Source organism: Meles meles, chromosome 1, assembly GCF_922984935.1.
Source record: "Meles meles chromosome 1, mMelMel3.1 paternal haplotype, whole genome shotgun sequence".
Taxonomy (NCBI): Eukaryota; Metazoa; Chordata; class Mammalia; order Carnivora; family Mustelidae; genus Meles; species Meles meles.
This window is the reverse complement of record NC_060066.1, coordinates 176,422,018-176,440,974: the sequence shown is the minus strand read 5'-3', so window position 1 is coordinate 176,440,974 and position 18,957 is coordinate 176,422,018. Positions and strand designations below refer to the sequence as shown.

The 18,957-nt window shown below is 36.4% G+C and overlaps 1 protein-coding gene across 3 annotated transcripts in view; it reads right to left on the bottom strand.

The window, feature by feature from the left end:
• The window catches only part of FAF1 (Fas associated factor 1), a 495,897-nt gene that overhangs the window by 285,401 nt on the left and 191,539 nt on the right, over positions 1–18,957 (bottom strand). For all 3 annotated transcript variants that reach the window (XM_046003527.1, XM_046003533.1, XM_046003539.1), the window contains exons 5-6: positions 17,303–17,394; positions 9,168–9,259 (exon numbers count right to left, since the gene is read on the bottom strand). In XM_046003527.1, coding sequence (XP_045859483.1) covers positions 9,168–9,259; positions 17,303–17,394 — 184 coding nt within the window. The remainder of the gene's footprint in view (positions 1–9,167; positions 9,260–17,302; positions 17,395–18,957) is intronic.

Here is an 18,957-nt window from a genome sequence, read left to right as displayed (position 1 = left end):
TATCAGAGTAGTTACAGGCAGGCAGAAATTACAGTAGGAGAGACTGCTGAGAACAGAACTCTCAGGAACGCCAACCTTTAGAGCAGATGAAAAGAAGCACTTACTGAATGAATCAACCTGAGTTGCAGACAGAACATTAAGAGTGAGTGGTAACCAAGCAAAATTTCTGTAAAGAGACAAATTAAGAAAAAGCCTAATACTTTTAATGAATAGGTTATAAGTTACTTGAGGACAGAGCTTATTTTTATCCAGTATGTAATAATTAAATCCTTGGTGGACTAAATCTTATAAAATGAAATGTGTATAATTAACAGGTTTTTTTCTCTTTGCTAATTTTACTATGACTTATAGTATAGTCTGAAGTTTTGCCATCAGGATACTGCTTCACTTTTCTATTAATTAGTGAAATCTGATTTATTAAGAAGTGTTTTTAGATGATTTTCAACTATTACATAAGGTTATGATTAAAGAGATTGTTCTTATATTCTTAGCTTGATATTCTGTTTTCTGAAAAATATAATTTATGTTAAAATAATTCTAAAAGTAAAAAATAAAAACAAAATAATTCTAAGCGTAATTATAGACATACATATCATAAATATCTTTCTTAGTGTTTTCTTTTTTCAGAAATTGTAAATATAAAAACAGATTCAATTACCAGGCACCCCCTAGTGGCAGTAAAATTTAAAAAAGGACATGGTTTAAACTGTAGTGTTCTCTAGATCTATAGTTCTCACCAAACCTTGAGAATAAAATGGTTTGTCAGTAAACAATTTAAAAACATATCACAAGTTCAAAATAATTATAGTAATTAATTTAAAGTTCTGCATGGATTTTTTCAATCGTCTCCCATGAAATCAAATCAAATACACATCACCAAAAAAAAAAAAAGGGGGAAAATACTCTCTAGTTTTATGGAGATTATATTACATTAACACACTAAAAGAAAAACAACTTGGATTTTAGTTAGATTTTAATAAAATGTGCATTAACATGATTTTTTCATTAATAGGAACTTCTACATGTTCTTCCTCCCACTCCCCAGATACTCTGTGCTTTTATGACTTCTGTTTAGCTTTGAATTTTTTTTGACCTACAGTTCCAACAAAGGAAACAGCATCATTATAACTTGGTAAAAATCCATTGAGCCAGGCTGGAAGATCGTGGCAGAGTAGAAGGACCTTGGGCTTGCCTTTTCCCAGGAATACAACTCGATACCCATAGCAGGTAGCTGGGAGAGCAAGAAGGGCCGAATTTCATGACTTCTTGCAACAAGTGGGACCTAAAGCCTGGAGTTTTAAGAGTCCGCAGACTTGGCTGGAATAGAACCCAGAGGGCATTAAGCTACTCTTGGAAAGCTACAGAGGCAAACAACCCAAGGGCAAAGAGTAGAAACAGTGATCTGAAGAGCTCCTGGGGGACACAGTGAGTAGGCTATTTGCTCATATTGGAGAGCATCCCAGAGAAGGAGCATTCATGGAAAGGCCACTCCGGAACAAAGGAACTGGCCAGCACCATTTCACTACCTGCCCCTCAGCATGACCACAGGGCCACCTGCACGAACCAGCACAGTATGGACACTTGCTACCTAACTTGATTATACCAAGCCACACCCCCCATGCTCCAGAATAATCACCCTTCCCAATCATGCTTGCATCAGTCCAGTGTGGCAGTCTCCAGCTCCAGAAGACCAGCCCAAACCTGTGCTCACACCGTGTCTCCAAACATGGGAGTTTTGTGGAGCCTCAGTTCCATGGTGGTGGTGACAGGTCTCATTTCACAAATATACCAGAGCACACCTCGTTTAAAAGTGCTACATTCAGGCCAAGGACCAAACACTGCCCACAACAGGCAAAGAGAGCCTCTACAGATGACAGACCTGAAGATAAAGCAGGCAGGACAAAACAATGGAGCACAGCCAGCATACAATGGAGACACCTCTGCAAGTGCCAGGCCCTGGGGAACAGGAGAGACAACACTGCATGGCATTAGAGGGCTTTTTAATAAAGCCATTACCCTCAAGAACAGCAGATACCAATGACTCCTAACACACAAGAACAAGCACAGAGACTTAGACAAAATGAGAAGATAGAATTTTTAAAAATATTTTATTTATTTGACAGAGAGATCACAAGCAGGCAGAGAGAGAGAGAGAGAGAGAGGAGGAAGCAGGCTCCCTGCCGAGCAGCCCGACACGGGACTCGATCCCAGGACCCTGAGATCATGACCTGAGCCGAAGGCAGAGGCTTAACCCACTGAGCCACCCAGGCGCCCTGAGAAGATAGAAATATTTATCCCAAATTAAAGAAGAGGACAAGGCCAGAGCCAGAGATCTAGGCGAAACAGATAAAAGTAACATGCCTGGTAGAGAATATAAGGTAGTGATCATAAGGATACACTCTGGACTTCAGAAAAGATGGAGGACATGAATGAGATCTTTAACACAGAGATAAGTAATAACATAACAGAGATAAAGTGATCAATAAACAAAATAAGAAACATACTTCATGGAATGAATAACAATGAACAGCTTCTGGGAGAAGCAGAGGAACAAATTAATGACCTAGAAGACAAGAGTAATAAAAAGTAATCAAGACAAACAAAAAAGAGAAAAAAGAATTACACAAAACAAGAAAAGACTTGGGGAACTCAGTGACTAAATCAAATGTAATAACATTTGGATACAGGAGTCCGAGAAGAAGAGAGAAAAGGGGGCAGAGAAATTATTTGAAGAAATGATAGCTGAAAACAGAGGTGCTTGGGTGGCTCAGTCAGTTAAACATCTGCCTTAAAGTCATGATCCCAGGGTCCAGGGATTGAGCTCCATGTCGGGCTCCCTGTTCAGTGGGGGGCCTGCTACTCCCTCTCCTCTTCCCTCTGCCCCTGCTCATAATCTCTCTCTTGCTATCTTTCTCTCAAATAAATAAATATATTTTTTTTTAAAAAGAGCTGAAAACATCCCTTATCTGGGGAAAGAAACAGGAGAGGCACAGAAAACCCCCATTAAAGTCAATAAAAGCAGATTCACACCAACACATAATTAAACTATGGCAAAATATAGTAATGAAGAAAGTTTTTAAAAGCAGCAAGTAAAAGAAGACAATAACTTACATGGGAAAACCCATAAGGCCAACAGGGGATTTTTCAGCTGAAACTTTCTAAACCAGAAGAGAGGGGCATAATATATTTTAAAGTGCTGAATGGAAAAAATCTGCAGCCAAGAATACTCTACCCAAGAAGGCTATCATCAAAATAGGAGATATAAAGAGTTTCCCAGACAAACTCAAATGAAAGGAGTTCAAGACCACTATACCAGCCTGCAAGAAATACTAGAAGGGACTCTTTGAGTGGAAAGGAGAGATCAAAAGTGACATTATAACAGCAGGAGGCAGAAAAGTAGTAAAAATGAATATTTCTGTAAAAAGCAAGTCAAGGAACTCATAATATAATAGAATGTAATATGTAACACCATATACCTCAAATGTGGGGAGGAGTAAAAAAATGGGTTCAAACTTAAATGATGATCAACTTAATATAGATTGCTGTATGAAGAAGACATATATAAAGCTAATGGTAACCACAAATCAAAAAGTACTAATAGATTTGCAAAGAATAAAGAGAAAAAAATCAAAATATATCACTAAAGAAAACCAGAAAACCATGAAAGAAAGACAAGAAAGGATTAGAGAAAATCTTCAGAAACACCCACAAAACAAGTAACAAAATGACAACATGTAAATGTAGTAAATGCTCTAATCAAAAGATAAAGGGTGATGGAATGGCTTTTAAAAAGTGACCCATTTATATGATGCCTGTAAGAGACTCATTTTAGACCTAAAGATGCCCAAACACTGAAAGTGAGGGGATGGAAAAATATTTATCATGAAAGTGGATGTCAAAAGAAAGCCACAGCAGCAATACTTGTATCAAACAAAATAGCCTTTAAAACAAAGACTGTAACAAAAGATAAAGGAGGACACTATATAATAATAAAGGGGACAATCAAACAAACAAATATTTATGTACCCAATACGGGAGCACCAAAATATATCAAACAGTTAATAACAAACATAAAGGAATTAATCAATAAAAATACAATAATAGTAGGAGACTTTAACACCCCACTTACATCAATGGACAGATCATCTGCACAGATTATCAGCAAGGAAACAGTGGCTTTGAATGACACACTGGACCAGAGGGATTTAACAGATTATTCAGACCATTTCATCCTAAAACAGCAGAATACACATTCTTTTCAAGTGCACATGGAACACTCTCCAGCATAAATCACATATTAGGCAAAACAAAACAGGCCACATCAAATTTAAAAAGAAGTCATACCGTGCATCTTTTCTGACCACAAGACTATGAAACTCGAAGTCAACCACAAGAAAAAATCTGGAAAGACCACAAATACATGGAGGTTAAATAACATGCTACTAAACAATGAATGGGTCAACAGAGAAGTAAGAAGAAATTTTTAAAAAAGTACATGGAAACAAATGAAAATGAAAACACAATGGTTCAAAACCTTTGGGATACAGCAAAAATGATTCTAAGAGGAAGTTCACAGCAATACAGACCTACCTCAGGAAGCAAGAAAAATCTCCAATAAATAACTCAACCTTAGACCTAAAGGAGCTAGAAAAAGAACAAAAAATAAAACCTAATGCTAGCAAAGTGAAGGAAATAATAAAGATCAGAACAAATAAATGATATAGAAACTTTAAAAAACAACAGAAAAGATCAATGAAAGCAGGAGCTGCTTCTTTGGAAAAAATTAGTAAAACTAATAGGCCTCTAGCCAGACTCATCAAGGAAAAAAAGGACCCAAATAAATTAAATCACAAGTGAGAGAGGAGAAATAAAGAAGACTACAGAAATACAAACAATTATAAGAGAATATTATGAAAACTATATGCTCACAAATTGGATATCCTAGAAGAAATGGATAAATTCCTAAAAACAAATAACCTACCAAAACTTAAACAAAAGAAATAGAAAATTTAAGCAGACTGATTACCAGTAATGAAACTGAATCGTAATAAAAAAAACTCACAACAAACAAAAGTCTAGGACTAGATGGCTTTAAAGGCAAATTCTACCAAATATTTGAAGAAGAGCTAATAACCTATCTCAAACTACTCCAAAAAATAGAAATGGAAGGAAAATTTCTAAATTCATTATATAAGGCCACCAGCATTAACCTGATACCAAACCCAGATAAAAACACCACACCAAAAAAGAGAAAGAGAGAAAGAGAGAAAAAACTACTGGCCAATATCTCTGATGAACATAGACACAAAAATCCTCAAAAGGATACTAGCAGACCAAATCCAACAATACATTACAAATATCATTCACCACAATCAAGTAGGATTCATTCCTGGGCTGCAAGGATGGTTCAAAATTTGCAAATTAATCAACATGATACACCATATCAATAAGAGAAAGGGTAAGAACCATATGATCATTTCAATGAATGCAGAAAAAGCACTGGAGAAAGTACAACATTCATTCATGATAAAAACCCTCAGGGGTGCCTGGGTGGCTCAGGGGGTTAAGGCCTCTGCCTTCGGCTCAGGTCATGATCCCAGGGTCCTGGGATGGAGCTTCACATCGGGCTCTCTGCTCCGCAGCGAGCCTGCTTCGTCTTCTCTCTCTCTGCCTGCCTCTCTGCCTACTTGTGATCTCTGCCTGCCAGATGGATAAATAAAATCTTTAAAAAAAAAACAAAACAAACCCTCAAAAAGTAGTTTAGAGAGAACATACAAAAGGCCATATAGAACAAAACCACAGCTAACATCATCCTCAATGGGGAAAAACTGAGAGCCTTTCCCCTAAAGTCAGAAAAAAGACAAGGATGCCCACTCTCACCACTTCTATTCAACATAGTGCTCAAAGTCTTAGCCACAGCAACCAGACAACAAAAATAAATACAATGCATCCAGATCAGCAAGAAGTAAAACTCTCACTATGCATATGACATGATACTATATAAAGAAAACCCAAAAGACTCCTAGAACTGATACAAAAATTCAGTAAAGTTGCAGGATAAAAATTCAATCTACAGAAATCTGTTGCACTTCTATATACCAATACTGAAGCAGCAATAAAAGAAATTTAAAAAATAATCCCATCTACAATTGCATCAAAAATAGTAAGATACCTAGGAATAAACTTAACCAAAGAGCTGAGAGACCTGTATTCTGAAAACTATAAAACACTGATGAAAGAAATTAAAGATGACAAAAAAAATGAGAAGACATTCCATGCTCATGGATTAGAAGAATAAATATTGTTTAAAAGTCTTGCCTAGGAACTGAGCAATTTGACAATCAAAGGAAGGTCAGCCACATGGCAATGAGGACAATTCCATTAGCCCAGGAAGACATTTTAATAAATCAATTTAATCATAAGACTAAAGAGCAATGGATTATAATCAATAATGTCTCCTATCTGCTCATAATTATGTGGACTACAGATTGGGTGACAGTGATTACACTCTGTTAACTAAACTACAAAAATAATGTCCTGACTAAATACAGAACCATACAAATAACTCCTTGTTTAACTTAATCTCATGTAGTGTTGATATCAACATTGCTATAAACACAAGGACTACTAGTACTGTTTGGCTGTTTGCAATGATGTACAAATTCAAACTCCTATTAATATGTGATCTTAACATGGAAAATGAACAGTGACTGATTCTTAACCTAACCTTAACAATGATTAAATTCTTAACCCAAAATGAACTATTAACAGACTATCAAATACAATTACATTAGATTTAACTTTTTCAGTTCAGTGATTTCTACTTTGGTACAAGTCAAATTTAATTTTTTTGCTACTATCTACCTGTAATGGCAAATCTATAAGAAATATACATTTGGTCTTCTCCCCTAACCTCCACAAGAGCTCCCTACAACCCTTGGAACTTTCTAAATGATAAGAGTATTACAGATGGAAGGAGAAAGGGGTCTTCTGTTATTCATAACAAGCCCCTTTCAGCCACACAAGAGTTTGCTCATGAGTTAATGACTTTGAGAAAAACCCTCAGGATGAGGACTGGTTCCAAGGGAAAGCAGGCAAGTGATTAAAGGGCTGGAACTTTCAGCTACCTGCATTATCCCTGCCTCCACATTTGTAGGGAGGGCAGAGGGGCTGGATGTTGAGTTAATTATTAATAGCTAATAATTTAGTCAATACTGCCTATGCAATAAAAGCCTCTATAAAAAAACCCTAGCTGAAGTGTTTTATTTTTACTTTTTTTGGAAGTGTTTTAAAGAGCTTCCAAGTTGGTGAACAAGAATGCATCCATGCTGTGAGGGTAGCATCCAAACTTTAAGCTCCTTTGCTCAAGACACTTCCAAATCTTGTCCTATATATACCTGTTCATCTGGCTGTTCATTTATTTCTTTAAAATATGTTCTGTAATAATTTCGTAACAGTAACTAGAGCACTTTTCCGAATTCTGTGAGCCATTCTAGCAAATTATCAAACCCAAGAAGGGGGCTATGAGAACCTCCAATGTATAACCCGTTGTTCAGAAGCACAGTAGACAACCTCTACTTGAAATAGTGTCCATTGTGGGAACAATCTTATGGAACTGAGCCCTGAACTTATGGGGTTAGATGCTATCTCCAGGTAGCTGGTATCAGAATTTATTTAAATTGTAGAACATCAAGCTTCTATTAAAGAATTGCCCAGTGTGTGGGGAAAGAACCCCATACATTTGGTAGCCAGAACTGTTCTGTGAGCAGTATAGTAGAGAAAAACAGGAATTTTCTCCTCCTACTGTAAGGACCTATTTAGCCAGAGCAGCCCCACCTTGGTTGAACAGCCATTTTGTTGTTTATGCAGTAAAACTTAAAATGACCCTGACCCCACCCCCCCCAGGGGAACTTACTTCAAAGCAAGACCAGGAAAGCAGTCCCAGGTAACAAAGCCCAAATACAAGGGTGGGTCAGGTCAGGGGGAGACATCCAATCAGTAGAGCACACATACTGTCTCCCTAGCTACTAAGGAGTGTGGGCCCCGCCTTTTGGGTGCCAATTCTGACCAAGGTGATAGGCTAGTTCAAATGTCTACTCTAGGGTAAATTGTAATTCAATTGGTCACTTATGTGTGACCTAGCATGACTGTGCAGCTTTCTCTGTGTGTTACAATCTCATTGGCCACCTGTGTGTGGCCAGGCCCAACCACATGGCCTTTACTCTATAAAAGTTAGTCTGTGAGGCAGGGAGGGGTCGCCCTCTCTATAAGGGGTTGCCCCAATCGGTCTGTTTGACGGTCGGTTTGGTTTTTGATGCTTGGCATGAAATAAAGCTGTGCTTGACCTTCGCTTTGTATCAGTCTCGCTCCTTTGACCATGGACGCATTATTGGGGGACCCAACACTACTATATAATAATAAAGATATTTAATACGGTAGGAAAAGTTTGAGAATATCCCAAGTTTAGGCACACAGGTCTCCCTACTATACAAAATCACCAAGTAGTATTAAAAAAGAAGTAAATGTGTATAAAAACGGAGAAAATCTAAAAACAACTCAACACAGTTCTGGAATGATACTGTATTCACAAAAATTATTACTCTATCATTAACATCATGTACTTTAGATCAGTTTGTTTTACTTAGCAATAATAACATCATATATAATTTAATATCAAAATCATTTGCCATTCTATAAATGACCCGAGTTTCACTGTGAATAATGAAAAAAGAACTAGATACTTTATTCCAAGAAGAGATGAAATCTTAATAAAAATGCTGTATCAGTGCTTTTCAAGCTGTATTCTGCAGTGCCTGATGAATTTTCCTCAAAGGTTTGCTTTCTTTAGCCACGGGAGAAGCTAGAGTTCCATTTTCTCAATCTCTTCCTTCCAACACTAGTCCCTCCCCATCAAACAGAACACTATTGTTTTTGACTATTTGTCCCATAATGGAGTTTTGCAAAAGATTTTCTTTGGGAAAAAAAATCCACCACTAAAATCAAACTATCTAAGCCAAATAGTTTGAAAATTTATATAGTTAATAGTTGTTGGTGAGTTAAACCTTCAACAAGAGTTTGATTTGATTTCATTTTGGTATTTATATATAGCTTAAAGCAACTTAATAATCAAGCTTAATTTCAGATTCTCAGAAAAGTAAACACCTTACCCAGTATGACTAGATGATGAAGGTGGTGGCAAGTCTGGTGTAAGGACATAAAGACTGTTGTTTTTTGGCAAATGTAGCGATTTTAAGACGGTCTGAAAAAGAAAAATAAGAGACAAACAAAAAAATGACTGTTGCTGTACATTACTTTTCCCCTAAAGTTCTTAAAATTTTTCAATATTGTAGTTTTTTGAAACTTTTAACAATTTCCTAAACAGAATAATGCAGAACTATTAAAACCAAGCAACTTGTTTCTCCTACATATACTGTAAATAAGCATAAATATGAACATTAAAAAATATAAATTCTTTAGTTCATGAGATACAATAGGTAAGAACACAGTTGAGAGTCATTAATTTCTTCATTGAAGAAGTACATCCTTATTATCAGACCCTTCTCCAATGAAGACATACAAATGGCTATTAGACACATGAAAAAAATGTTCATTATCACTAGCCATCAGGGAGATTCAAATTAAAAACACATTGAGATACCAACTTACACCAGTTAGAACAGCCAAAATTAGCAAGATAGGAAACAACATGTGTTGGAGAGGATGTGGAGAAAGGGGAATCCTCTTACACTGTTGGTGGGAATACAAGTTGGTGCAGCCACTTTGGTGAACAGTGTGGAGATTCCTCAAGAAATTAAAAATAGAGCTTCCCTATGACCCTGCAATTGCACTGCTGGGTATTTACCTCAAAGATACAGATGTAGTGAAAAGAAGAGCCATCTGTACCCCCAATGTTTTTAGCAGCAATGGCCACGGTCGCCAAACTGTGGAAAGAACCAAGATGCCCTTCAACGGATGAATGGATAAGGAAGATGTGGTCCATATACACGATGGAGTATTATGCCTCCATCAGAAAGGATGAATACCCAACTTTTGTAGCAACGTGGACGGGACTGGAAGAGATTATGCTGAGTGAAATAAGTCAAGCAGAGAGAGTCAAGTATCATATGGTTTCACTTATTTGTGGAGCATAACAAATAACATGGAGGATATTGGGAGATGGAGAGGAGAAGGAAGCTGAGGGAAATTGGAAGGGGAGATGAACCATGAGAGACTATGGACTCTGAAAAACAACCTGAGGGTCTTGAAGGGGCGGGGGGTGGGAGGTTGGGGGAACAAGGTGGTGGGTATTAGGGAGGGCACGTATTGCATGGAGCACTGGGTGTGGTGCAAAAACAATGAATACTGTTACGCTGAATAGAAATAGAAAGAAAGAAAGAAAGAAAGAAAGAAAGAAAGAAAGAAAGAAAGAAAGAAAGAAAGACATCCTTGAAACTAATATGCACTTCATTCCAGGATTATTTTAGCAAAAAATAGCGATGTGGGTTGTCAGAGATCATAAGACCTAGAAAAGATCACAGGGAGCACCTCAACACAATGATTTTATAGGTGAGGAGTTGGAGCCTGAGCAGTAAGGTGACTTGGATGAGGTCTCTAGTTAAGTGTTACCTAGGTAACTTAACTCTTACTCCAGAGAATTTTTCTGTTAAAATGACCCATCTAGGGTGAAAAACTACTCTTGGAATACATCTGAACTACATCTTGAAAACCATACAAAAGTTCACTAAGTTTTTTGGCTGTAAAACTACTACATACCTTTCAAATTCCTAACTTGACAGTAAAACTAACATAGTTCAAACTTTTTTTTTTTTTTAAAGTTAGCTCCACACCCAGTGTGAAGTCCAACTTGGGGCACAAACTCACAACCCTGAGATCAAGACATGAGCTGAGATCTAGAATTGAACAGTTAACTGACTCTGCCTCCCAGGTGCCCTTCAAACTTTTTTTTTTGGACAGCAAAATGCATTAAGAAATACATTTTTTATCTTTATATTATAATCCAGGACATACATATTTTACAGATATTTATTGAGCCACCTATTCTGTGCCAGGACTATTCCAAACACTGAGGGTATAGTGGTAAAAAGAACAGTCTAAATTCCCTGATCTCTTACAGAGCTTTACATTTTAGTAGGAATAAATAAGATAAGTAAGCTATGTCACTGAATACTAAAAAGTGATAATTTCTTGGACTAAAGATAGATCAGGGAAGGGGGGTAAGGAATATGGGGTTAGGAAGTTTTGTCATTTTAAACTGGATGATCAGGGTGGAGCTCACTTGGAGAATATGAAAACTGAGCAAAGACATAAAAGGGTGATGAAACAAATCATGAGAAAATACAGGAAAACAATATTTCAGGCAAAGAAAACACCACAAGATGCTTAATGAATAACAAAAGTCCAATGTAACTGAAGTCAGATGAACACTGGTAGAGATAAGTCAGAGAGAGAACAGTCATGGTAGGGATAGGAAATGTGTTGAGCTATGGTCTTTGACTTTTACTCTGAATGAAACAGGAAACTACCGGAGTGACATGATCAGATTCACATTTAAAAAGAATTTCTTTGTCAGCCATGTTGAAAACAGATGGGAAGGGGTTAGCAGTGGAGGGTAGAAACACACAGAAGGCTAATGGAATTTATGAAGATAAGGGTGATAATGGCTTATGTCAGTGTGATAGTAGAAGTGATGCAAAATAGCTAGATTCTGGATATATTTTGAAGAGAGTACCAAAAGAATTTCTTGACACACTGAATACGGGTTATGACAGAAAGGAGTCAGTAATGACCCTAAAGATTTTAGACTGAACAACTGGAAGGATGAAGTTCCTATCAATTGAAACAGGAAAGACTGAAGATGAGGACTTCCATTTTGGGCACGTAAGTTTGAAATGTGTATTAGGCATTTAAGTGAAAAAGACAAGCAGCTGGATATATCAATCTGGAATTTAGGGAACAGGTGTGAGGTGGAGATATCAATTAAAGATATAAAACTGAAAAAAAAAAGATATAAAACTGCACATATACTTGCATTTAAAAATCATTACACTGGAAAAGATCACCATTGAATTTAGTTATGTGATCACTTCACTAGTACTTTGACAAGAGCACTAACAATTCTCTGCCTAGACTGGGCGCAGGAGGCCTGGGGAGAAAAAGAGACAAGAAATATAAACAAATCTTTGGGGGAAGTTTTGTTATCAAGGGGACTAGAGAAATGGAGCAACTGCTGGAAGGGGAAGTAGGATCAAGAGAAGAATAGAAGAAAGAACATCATTTTATGGATGTTTTTTATGGATCTCTAATATTCTATTAGAGATAATGACCTACTAGAGGAAAACATTGATGATACAGGAAACACATAGAAGAATTAAGAGTGAAGTCCTTGAATAGGTTAGAAGAGACAGAGAATGTAATCCAAAGCAAACATGGAGGCATGGTCTTTGAAAGGAGACTAGACAGGCCATCTAGAGTAACAAAAGAGCATGTGTGTAAGATGAAGGTAAGTAAACAGAGACAAAGCTGGGAGCTTATAGAAATTTTCTTGTATTGCCTTTGTTTTATGAGTGAAACAAAACAAGTAGTCAAGCTGAAAGTGAGAATAAAGGAGAAGTGCTTTAAAGGTCTAAGGAAAGGACAAGTATAAAAAAACCATTTAGGAGTATGGATAAGCCAGGTAAATATATTGTGATTGCCTAGCAACATTAAGAGACTCTCTAAAGATCATGATCATGAATTTAAAGATACACCAATACCATGATTTTGTTTGCCTGCAGCCATATTCAGCCATAAGGCACAGAATAGATGGAGTTGGAAAGTTGAATTTAGTTATGTGATCACTTCACATATTAAAAGTAAGAATTTTTGTCATACAGGATCCATAAAGAAAGAGTTCAGACTATATGCAAGAACTGATTATAATGATTAATTGTGGGATTTAATCCACTCTAAGGAAGGAAGAGAGGACATGAAGGAGGTAATGAACATGAACAGATATAGAAACAATGGACCGGAGGCCTATGTAATGTGGAAGGATTGCTGGAGTGAAAGTACCAAAGAAAATGAGCTAGAAAGATAAGATATGGTAGGCAGAAAATAGAAGCCTGAAATTAAGATTTGAGAATCATAATTAAATAATAGGACCAGGGGAAGATATAGTTGATGCAGGGTAGAGGAAAAGATTTCTGTAGGAAAGAAATTCAAGAAACCAAGAGGCCAAGGTATTGAAGAACCACTTACAAAGAGTAAATTACTAAGAATTAAGACAGAACAATTATACACCAGGACCTTAAAATCATCAGGAAATAGGGGAGATAACCTCAATAAGTAGGTAATGACCTTTTAACAAGAAATTCAAAGCTGAAGATTTTTTGAGAGGAAGGACTACAAAGTGGAAGTGGAAGTGAAGTACAATAAGGACACATATTTTACCAGATAATCTAGGAGTATGATGGCTGCTAAAGAAAAGCAGTAACACTGAGAAGGCTATAGTGAAACAATGTCCTCAGGAAGGCAGGTTTCAGTCAGAGGAAGATGGTGAAAGAAATGCAGGGAAGAGGTTGGCAACAGAAGGAATTTGGCTAATGGTAAAATTAGTTCCATAGGGAACAGCAAATAGGTTTCAGGTACCGTAAAAAAAAAAAAAAAAGGATAGAGAGAGATACTACCTAAGCAGAAACTACGGAAATCTGAGTGAGGGGTGATATGAGAATCTTAGACTCCTTGAAGTGACTGGCATAAACAGGGAGAAAAGATGTGATAAAATTAGTCCTGGTTTAATCAAACAATAATGTTAGGGCTGAAAGTGTTGGAAAGCAAGTGGAGGAAATGTAGGAATCTCTCTTAAGCCTGCAGATGGAAGTAGAGACAGGGGTCTGATGTTACCCAAGCATAAAACATGAAGAACTCATTCTTGATCCCTCCATAAGAAGGTCCATCTTACTAAGTATACAGCCTTATTCCATGGACACTGGGACTTCATTAGACTAATATTAGCTATATGCTAAATAAAAAATACCTTTACTATTTGTAATATACTCTTGACATCTTCTATTTATTTTTTTTTAATGCTGACTATAGCCCATTCAACTCACTTCACAACCCATTAATGGTTTGTAACCAATGGTCTGCAAAAACACTGTAATAAGGGGCGCCTAGGTGGCTCTGTGGGTTAAAGCCTCTGCCTTCGGATCAGGTCATGATCTCAGGGTCTTGGGATCGAGCCCCACATCAGGCTCTCAGCTCAACAGAGAGCCTGCTTCCCCCTCTCTCTCGCTGCCTGCCTCACTGACTACTTGTGAGCTCTGTCAAATAAATAAATCAAATCTTTAACAAAACGAAACAAAACACTGTAATAGGCAATTACTCATAATTTCACCTCTAAGTTCCAAATCTTTATGTCAAATATGTATAAGTCCTTTGAAAGTGTTCTGTGTTACCACTACAGAGTTAACATGCAAATAAAACACATGCATATACACCTAGGAAAATTAGCTTTTACCTTTCTATCTTTCATTATTTTAATTGTTGGATTACTGATAAATGCTTACTCTTACCACTTGATCAAGTCACTACTAACCTTTTGCCACACCACGACCCAAAGATTTTCCACTAAATCTTCCCCCTCAAATCACATATGGCATGATTATATAAATGGATACTTCTTTAAGTTATTTATTCATTCCTTCATTTCACAAACATTTACTCATGGGACTATGGTAGAAATTGCTGGGATGGGAACCTAATTTTATACAGAGGCCTGTTAGAGAAAGTAATGTTTAAACTGAGACCTGAAGGATGAAACAGAGCCACCCATGTGAAGAACTGGGGGTAAAGCATTCCAAGCAGTCGAAGATACAGGTAAAGATATAGAGTGCTTGGTTCTAATAGAAGAATTAAAAGGGGGTTTTCTATGGCTGCATCATGGCACGCGACGATAAGAAAGGCTGAAGATGAGGCCGTAGAGGTGAACATTGGGTAAATAATATAATGCCTTTTGAACCACAGTGAGTAGCATGAATTTTATCCAAAGTGCAATAAAAAACTGTTTTAACAGGAGAGTGATATAATTCAATTTATGTTCTGAAAAGATCATTCTGGCCGCCCTGTGGATAATGCAAGGAAGAACCCAGGAAAGGAAGTTGGAAAAACAATGATGAAGCTATTACACTCTGGGCAAAAGTTGCTAATGGCCTAGGCAGCTCAATAAAAATACTGAAAAGTGGGGGCGCCTGGGTGGCTCAGTGGGTTAAAGCCTCTGCCTTCGGCTCAGGTCATGATCCCAGGGTCCTGGGATCGAGCCCCACATCGGGCTCTCTGCTCGGCAGGGAGCCTGCTTCCTCCTCTCTCTGCCTGCCTCTCTGCCTACTTGTGATCTCTCTCTGTCTGTCAAATAAATAAATAAAATCTTTAAAAAAAAATACTGGAAAGTGATCAGAGTTGAAATATATTTTGGAGACAGAGCTACAGGACTTGTTTGAAATGGGAAAAACTGGATTCCCATATTTTTGGATTCAGCAGTGGCTATATAGTGCTGCTGTTTATTGGGGGGTAACTGGTAGAGAAATAGCATGGAAAGGAAAACCAAGAGCTCCATTTTAAACATGCTAACTTAGAGATGTCATAAGGTATGCAAGTACAAAGTGAATTACCAATCTGGATACATGAATTCACAGAAGTATAACCCGAAAATATAAATTTGGGAGCAATCAGAAAATTAATGGCATAGGAATAGCAGAAATCACGTTAGGAAAAGAGGAGACAGAAATAAGTAACTCAATATATTGTTGGTAACAAAAGACTATGTTCAAATATTAGAACAGACTGCTTTAAGAACATTTTCAAAATAACTGTCTTTCTCTACACAAACTACTGAAAATGTCATGTGCAACAGATGCATATCCATAAATTTCTCAATAAATGAACAAATAAATGATACAGCCATATAAATTAATGCATTTTAGTGTTTTATTTCTACCGAGGTTGTTGATTTACTCAGGTAGCATTTCTTTTTATTTTTAAACCTACTTTCAATTACAGTAGCACCAGGGGTCAACAACTATGCCTATGGGACAAATATATCCCATTGCCTACTTTTACATGGCCTAAGAAGTTAAGGATGATTTTCACATCTTTAAATGGTGGGGGAAAAAATCAAAAGAAGAGTAGTTCATGATATGAGAAATTACATAAAATTCAAATTTCTCTGTCCATAAATAAAGATGTATTGGAACACAGTCATGGCTCACTCTTTCACATATTGCCTATGGTTCCTTTCACACTAAAACAGCAGAACTGAGTAGCTGCAATGGACTATTGTCCATAAAGCCTAAAATATTTACGACCTGGTTCTATGGAGAAAGTCTGCTATACACCACTAATTTGTATCTAAATTTACAAATATCTTGCTAATGTGAAATTCATATAAATATCTTACTTAAATACTCCAAACACCTCCACATACCAAATGAATTCATGTATACATATTTATAGGCACAATGTCTACCAGAAGTCATTGACAAAGAACTGAACCAAAAGTTGAACATTATAAGTTTATGCCTAGATACTGAAATATCAAGTTAATAACTATGAAAGGATATGATTATTATTTGCACTTTAAACATCTAAAACTCTAGAGTTAATTCATTTCTTTCAATCCCTCCCTACTCTCTCTGTCAGACAAAGAAAGAGCGTGTGAAATATTTAATACCTGAAGCTGCTACCTAAGAACAGCAACACTGTCTTAAAATTGCAACTCTTTATGAAAATTCTTAAAGTACAATTCATTCCATGCACTGGCCATTACCCAAGTAAACAAAGATTCTTATCATTAAATTTTCCAAGTTTAAAAAAATGTCTTATTATCTTTGTTCCATAATCAATATTTGGCATACATGTATACACTGTGCATGACTTCTTGCAGGCCAATAAGTAATTGTTCAGTAAATTATTATTCCAGGGTACTTAGTGACACCCTACGAGGTTTGATAAAAAAGTAAAAGCTCTCAAAAAAGAGTGCCAAACTAACTCCTATATAACAGAAACAGGAAGAACATGCCATAAGTGTTTTCAATTACGTACCTAACTCATTCAAAACTATTCTTGGTTTACCATGAAAATGCTTTAACTTGAAAAACACTATTTGATGATTCCTTAAACTAAGTTGCTATTACCAAAATCTACTTCTGTCATATGTAAGAAAACTAATAAAAAACAATTTTTATATATCATTTAGTCAATTGCATGACTTAATTTCCTTTTATTTCTAGGCAATTAAGAAACTCACACTGTCTTCCACATCTCCGGTCTTCCAGCCTTTCAACAGCATTTTAGACACAGGTATCTGAAGTTCATTTTCTAGAATCTGTTTAATCTCTCCTGCATAAATAAGAAAAGACTGAATATTACTAACAAAATAATGCAATCAGCATTTGTCCATGTCCAGGGCTACCAATAATATTAGGCATATGGTACACAATGACATTTGATAAATAAATAAGAAAAATTTCCATAGTCCAAACTTTAAATCTTAAAAAAACAAATGTTGCCCCTTTGAAGAACTCAGGCTTCAAGATTAATTATGACAAAAGACTCTAGAATTAATTAGTTAATTAATTGCATAGCTCTTTAAAAGAAATAGATACCAGTTTGATTAGAAACAACTTACTTTAAACCAATCAACTGAAAATACCACTATGTGCTCAGCATATGATAGGAATAAAACTTGCAGTGATATAGTATAAGCAAAGCAGATTTTAGAATGAAGATTTGGGCTGAAGTCTTATCTTCAAGAAATAAATATCTATTCTTAGTTTTTGTATCATAAAATGGAGAATAATATTGCCTTTCTTAACTATTTCCAGGACCTAAGGATAAAAGGAAATAACATCCATGAAAGCAACTGAAAAAATAGAGTCAATGTAGATAATCTAGAAGACAATTTAAATTACATTAAAGAGAAAAGCAACAGAATTTCAGAAAAGAAAAAAAAATTGTGTTGGATAAGTAGAGAAGGCTTTTTGAGAGAGATGAGACTTAAACCCAGATTGAAGGATAGCTGGGTCATGAAGGAGTGCACACCAAAAGTTACTCTATTCAATGAAGACAAAAGACTTAAAGGTAAAAAGGCAAAAATGAACACGATGCTAATGAAAAACAGTGAGGAATCAAAATTTTCCCAGTGTTCCACAAATTGTTTTTCAGGAATCAAGTCTACTAATAAATTAATCGGCTAATTTCTAGAACTACAGTATATTAAGCAGATTGTTGAATCAGAATATACAAGCACTGCATATATTTACTTTTATTAGGTTGTTGCTAATCTATACTTTTTTTTTTTTAAGTGTATTTTTAGGGGTCCCTGGGAGGCTCAGTGGGTTAAAGCCTCTGCCTTCGGCTCAGGTCATGATCCCAGGATCCTGGGATCGAGCCCCGCATCGGGCTCTCTGCTCAGCAGGGAGCCTGCTTCCTCCTCTCTCTCTGCCTGCTTCTCTGTGATCTCCATCTGTCAAATAAATAAATAAAATCTTTAAAAAAATAAATAAAATGAATAAAAAATTTAAAAAGTGTATTTTTAAAGTATACTTTTTCATACTTTATGTTTGGAGAGAGAGAGAGAGTGCATGATCAGGGAAAGGGGCAAACGGAGAGGGACAGAATCTTAAGCAGGCTTCACATCCAGCATGGAACTCCATGTGGGCTCAAACTCACGACCCTGAGATCACGATCTGAGCTGAAATCGAAAGTTGGACGTTTAACTGACTGACACACACCCCTAGTCTATACTTTCAGATTAACACATAACTCAACTCCATTTATAGTAAGTGATTGAATATTTAAAAACCTGATTATGTTATATATTAAAAGAGGAAAAATATTCCATGCTGACAAACGGAGGGGGAAAAAAACTTATGCCACACAGTACTATGGAAATATAGGTGC